Source organism: Cololabis saira, chromosome 11 (assembly GCF_033807715.1).
Source record: "Cololabis saira isolate AMF1-May2022 chromosome 11, fColSai1.1, whole genome shotgun sequence".
NCBI classification, from domain to species: domain Eukaryota; kingdom Metazoa; phylum Chordata; class Actinopteri; order Beloniformes; family Belonidae; genus Cololabis; species Cololabis saira.
Genome location: NC_084597.1, coordinates 26,636,957 through 26,643,205, shown reverse-complemented (window position 1 = coordinate 26,643,205; position 6,249 = coordinate 26,636,957). Strand labels below are relative to the sequence as shown.

Here is a 6,249-nt window from a genome sequence, read left to right as displayed (position 1 = left end):
TACAACATTAAAAGTCCAGAGAACATATGTGCTAACACGCTCTTGTTCAGTCTATCTTTTTCTCTTGTACTCTACCACAGTGCCTCATCAGTGACATAAAAACAAATAACATTTCACACACAAGAGAATTGCGGGTGGTTTTACAGAACCAATCAGTGATTATGTTTAAATAAATGAACGCTGGCCTGTCTGATGTAATGCCTTATAAAACTCATATGGTGTTGTGTTAGATCTCCTATCGTAGGATGCTGCAAAGCTCACTTTATTACTGAATAGAGTCAATCAATGCAGTTGAAAATACTAGATACATATTTCTGGATCATAGTGTACCAAAGTATATGTATAAAAATGACACAAATAAAGAGGAACTCGTAGGATGCCTGTACTTCTTAAGGAGAGTGAAACTCTTACAGTCTTGTGTCTTTTCTCATTGCATAAATCTTCGTAAATCAATGATGTTGTTTACTTTTAAGGGACAGCGTTGCCATCAGACGAGGCCAAAAATCTGGTATGTGCACACATATTTTTTTGCTGGTTTCTCGGTCTCTCCCACACACACACATATGGATTTGAATGTTTCTGTAGTTACACTAAAGTGAAGTGGGACTTTCTGCAAATTAAACGTGCCAAGAAAAGAATATTCACAGCCCGCCTCAGTTTCCTGAATGTGACGTCTGAGAGGGGAGAAAGGGGGGTGGCAATGAGATCCCTAAGATATCTGATGTGGAGGCTGAGGCTACTTCTGCACCACCCACTTCATTTCCCCCACAGTCAACAGGAAGACTGAAGGCCAGTGAGAGCAGCTGCACTCAACAGGAGAGGAAAGACGTGGAAGTCCAGCTCTACTCTACGGTCAGAACAAAGGAAAACAGCAAAGGCAAAGGGATGAGCAAGAATCAGAAAGAAGCAAAGAAAATACAGTCAGTTTATCTGCAAAACTTGGAAAAACTAAACAAAGGTGTGAAAACAGACAAAAAGAATTGGAAACCTGATGAAGAAGACTTTCCTGTGAAAACAGCGATGGAAAAGCTGCGAAAGCCTTCTATAGCTGGACAGGTTGCCAAAAGCTCAGCTCACAGAATCAGCAGAGATCTGACTTGTTCAATCTGTTTGGATCTTTTCAAGAAGCCTGTGTCTTTGCCCTGTGATCACACTTTTTGCCAAGGTTGTATTGAGGGTTACTGGGCAGGACCCAGAGGTCCCGTCCAGGGAGGCACAGGATCCTGCCCTCAGTGCAGGAAGGTGTACCCAGGACAGAGCTACAGGCCTAACCGCATCGTTGCCAACATCGTGGAGAGTTACTGTGAGGGTCTGGAGGAGAGTCGGACTGGAGCCGGCCTGCCAGAGAGTGCCCCCGTTGGCGTGGCAGAGAGGGCTCCTGCACCGGCCCCACGCTGCAGCAGACACAGGGAAGAGCTGAAGCTGTACTGCGAGGAGGACCAGGAGCTCGTGTGTCTGGTGTGTGGTCTATCCCAAGAGCACAGAAACCATACTATGGTGTGTGTTCAAGAAGCTGAACAGAAGTACAGGGTGAGTTAAGCTTTGATTATGAGTCTGTCTGCAGTAAAGACGGTCAGGATTATTTGATTCACAAATTATATTTTAAGAATTTCTGTTTATTTCACTAATATACTCTAAGTTGCACACCTGTAACATCAGCTGTACATTTTAGATGGAAAAACTATTTTCCTTATGTGAAACTCCGACTTCTATAGTTTCTTTATCCATTAATTGTTGTTACAGCTGATAAAAACGGTTGCATCATTGTGTTTGAATGGAGTCACAATGCATTGATGTTGTATTTCCTGTATATTTCAGGCTTCTCTTAACAGCTCAATGGATTCCTTAAAAGCTGAACTCAACACAGCTCTCCAGTACGACAGGGAAGCTGAAGAAGAAGTTAGGAAGCTCAAGGTGAGATGGCAAGCTTCTAAAAGGGAGAACTTAGATGTGTATTTCAATGCACACATCACATCAGTTAACATTGCACCTCTTTAAATTCCCAGTTCAACCCAAAACACCTGCTTCATTCAGTTCTGCTCGTAAACACTGCTTTAAGTGAAAACATGTTTGGTTTCATGTTCTTTCCAACCAGGAGCACACTGCTGACCTGAAGCAACGCATCGAAGCCCAGTTCAGCGACCTGCACCAGTTCCTGTACCAGGAGGAAAAGCTGCTGCAGGTGAAGCTGAAGACCGAGGAGCGAAGAGAACTGATCCGCCTGGATGAGCATAAGGCCCTGCTGTGTGTGGAGATCTCTCGTCTGCAGAGGGCCGTTCATGAGATCGAGGACAAGCTGAAAGAGCAGAACCCCTTCACTCTGCTCCGGGTGAGTTCAGCTCATAGGATGCTAAAACACTACACAGCAAAATACTAGTGAAATTCTTAGCTCTTGTTTCCTAAAACTATTTTACCTGTTAAGTTTGCTCCAGTTCTCAGAGGTCATAGATTATGGGCTGTGCATGTGTTTCCTAATTACAATTAAACATGTTGGCAAAGTCAACACCGTCGTTTATTCTCAGACAAAGGACTCTTCCTCTTGGTGAGATCAGACAGGATGTAGGCCAGTAATCTCTCCCAGTGATCTGGAGAACAAGGAGTGTAGTTCAGGCATGGGGCCATACTCTCTCTGGCTACAGCTGGGGGACTTTCCCCCGGCCACAAAGAAATCCCACAGGGTGGGAAAGCTGGAGCTCAGCCGCTGATGTAATGTGGAAAAAGATTTCTCCTCCTTCAGATGCAACAATACTAATTACTGGTCTCTGCATCTTTTTTTTCCTGCGTTGATTCCTGTATCACATTTTAGAGCATCAAAGTCTTGCTCCAGAGGTAAGTGTGAGAAAACATCTGACTGTTTCATCCTTAAAAGGCCCTGTTTTTCTTCTCTCTCTTCACTGTTTGACTTTGCTTTTATTGGCAGGCCTTCGCTGAAGTTTGAGAAACCTGTGTTTACACCACCCAGCCTGTGTGAGGGCCGCTTTGCAGGGCCTCTGCAGTACAGGGTGTGGAAATCCATGAAGGGAAGCATTTATCCAGGTACTTGATACAACTTTGTAACTTGATAGAATAAGTTAATCTAGTAGACGTGAGCATGTTTTATCAACAAATCTCACTATTCTCAGTTCCAGCTGCCATCACATTCAATTCCAGTACAGCCAACCCTTGGCTCAGCCTGACCTCGTCTCTCACGTGCGTTCGCTACCAGACCTTCAACCATACTGTGCAGGACAACCCCAACAGGTTCAATGCTGCCCTGTCGCTTCTCGGAAGTCAGGGCTTCACCCACGGACGCCACTACTGGGAGATTGAAGTCTACAGCAGCACCGTTTGGACCGTCGGGGTGGCCCGGGAGTCAGTGCCCAGAAAGGGAGTCATAAAAGCCCTCCCTGCCAACGGTTTCTGGACTCTCTCCCTCTCTTATGGAGTTCAGTACATGGCGGGGACGTCCCCTCCAACTGTCCTGTCCCTGGAGGAGCCGCTGGCCAGGATTGGCGTGTATCTGGACTACAAGAGGGGCCTGGTGTCCTTTTACAATGCAGAGAGCATGACGCACCTCTACACCTTCAGAGAGACCTTCACAGAGGCTCTGTACCCTTACTTCAACTTGGGCTTCTTAGATAAAGTGCATGAAAATGAGCCTCTAAAAGTTTTCCTGCCAAAGATTTGAAAGCTTTAAAAAGGGGAAGAGGGAAGTAAACAATTACCAAATTTTATCAAACAAGTTCACCATTTATACCAGGGGTATTCAAGTAGATTCGGCCGGGGGCCACATCTGCAAAAGGACTGTATGGAGAGGGCCGCACAATTTGAAAATGTGGGGGTTTTCAAAATGTATTTTGCACTCAAAGACGAAGACTTATGTAAATATAATACATTTGTATTATACATTTGAATATATCTAGTTTACATATGAATTATGTATTAATTGTCTCCAGATTTAGTAATTGTGAATGTTAAATATAATATTCAGATAAAGAAATATTATTTTGAATGCAAGTTCATTTTGAAACCATGCATTGTGCAAACTTAATGAAGTTGATATTGACCTACTTTTAATAAAACACGCCATAATGACAAAGCACCACTTTCCACCAAGATTTCCTTATTTGAATATTATATTAAGCATTGAGCACAACCATTTTAGTCCATAGTAGCCAGTTATAAAAATATTATTAAAAAAAAAAAATATGTCAACAAACACCCCCTTTTTTGAAATATGACCAGGGGCCACATAAAAGCTCCTGGCGGGCCGCATGTGGCCCGCGGTCCGCCAATTGAATATCCCTGATTTATACCATCTATTGTACAGAATTGTAGCTGAAAAAAAATGGTAAAACACATTCAGCACTAGATTTATGCCTCCAGTGGATATTATGTACATTAAGTAGCATTTCTTGTGTAACACATGCACAAGTTTGCACACTTATATTTCTCTTAAAAGGAGCTGTGCTTCAGTGATAAATGTGACACCACGGTTAACTGATTGACTGACTACAAAAGGTTTACAGGCTTTAATAGATGATGAAATCTTGCTTGTTTGTTTTTAAATACATACTATCTATAATTTCCCCTAAGCACATTTTATTGACTTTCTGTTTGAAATGCTTCCTGTCCTTTCTAAGGCTGCTCTCTCAAAATACCTGAGAGCAACGATGGTATAGTGAATATAATTTTCTGCCATCTATATTTTGTTTATAATGATCATATGGAATTGTAATTTAATGATGTGGTGCTTCTGAGAACCACAGAGGAGGATTTCTATGATTTATTTCTTTTGTTTGTTTGTTCATTTGTTAAAGGATCTCTTATGTTTTTCATACAAATGACTACAAGTCCAAACATCCTTGTGTTTCCCATGATGGATTAAAGTGACTGTAAAGTCGACTTAAGATGTCACTGATGCATCTGAAGTGACATTTATTTTGACATGGAATTGCGATATGTGGGTTGAGCAGGTGGACTAGCAGGAGGCTATCACCCTTGTCCAGGTGGCGTAGGTTTGAATCCCGGCTTACAGCTCTGCGTGTAAAACTTGCACATTAATGAATTGGTATAAATACCTTGTAAGTCTTTGAACAAATCTTTAGTGTAGTTCAAAATAAATATGAGCATGAAATATCCTATGTGGACAATTGACTGAAAATTCTAGTAATTTTACAAACACTGAATGATTATGAAATGGCAGCAGTCACATACTATAATTTACATATAAAAATCAACTATTTCTTCCCTTCATTAATAGTAATTGGCCTATGGACAAAAGAAATGCTTGGAACTATGGGAAAAATCTGTAGCAGTCTAGAAATAATGAAAGTGACAAGTCAGCTTTGCATTTGGCGGCAGTTTGACAATGACACAGTCCTAAACTGTAACACACATGGCAACAAAACACCTCTCCGTCTGTGATTCTGTGGGTTTAAAGGCTGGTAAGGAGATTTTTGTTTATGAAGCATTTTCCTGTTTTACCTGAAATTATCTTTACATGACGATTGCAAACAATGAATTAAATGCTGTCATGTCACGATTTTTAATTTGAAATTTTTTTTTGACATGACAGCATTTAATTCATTGCTTTATAGTTGTGAAATAGTTTGTTGCAAATGTGACCCATGTGAAATATACATCATACTACTACATTTGGAAGTAGTGGACATAGCCATAAAGATTTCACTGGTTGGTTTAGCATTTTAATGTCTTCATTTGGCATTTTATTTTATTTTATTGGACAAGAAGCCTCAGTCGGGGACAGACCCTTGAAACCTGACTGGTCCACCTGAAACCTAATTACGGTACTTGTGAAATTACTTTCAGAAAGATAACCACATATTCATCAAAACAAGCAAATTTAACAAATGAGACCTTACTGAAAGACTCTTTTCTCTCTTTTTTACACAGTTGGCCTCAATATAATGTGTGTGGCATGTTTAGGTCCAAACGCAACAGAGTACAGAACCACAGCTTTCCTCTCAACTCTCTTAGCAGATCGCGTGAGCCACTTGACACCACATTGTCCTATTCTGTGGGGTGTGCCTTATTTAAGCTCTGTTCTACAGCTGTGGACCTTAAAGTAAACATATTTTGGAAGTAAAGAAATAAAATACAAGTTAAAAAGTATGTTGTTATTGGCTAAATAAAGCACTGTCAGTCCATTCTTTTTCTTCACATCAAAAATAAGTTAATAAAGTGTAAAAAAAAAGAAACAAAAACACTAATTCAGTATTTGATGGTGGAAGTTGATGTTATTAAAGC

The 6,249-nt window shown here is 40.9% G+C and overlaps 1 protein-coding gene across 1 annotated transcript; it reads left to right on the top strand.

The window, feature by feature from the left end:
• The first annotated feature begins 776 nt into the window (after positions 1–776).
• Positions 777–6,116, top strand: trim69 (tripartite motif containing 69). The gene is made up of 6 exons (XM_061734227.1): positions 777–1,530; positions 1,819–1,914; positions 2,096–2,329; positions 2,807–2,829; positions 2,921–3,036; positions 3,123–6,116. Exons 1-6 carry the CDS (start codon positions 886–888, stop codon positions 3,665–3,667), a joined length of 1,659 nt encoding a protein of 552 aa, XP_061590211.1. The 5' UTR covers positions 777–885; the 3' UTR covers positions 3,668–6,116.
• The last annotated feature ends 133 nt before the right edge of the window (positions 6,117–6,249 follow it).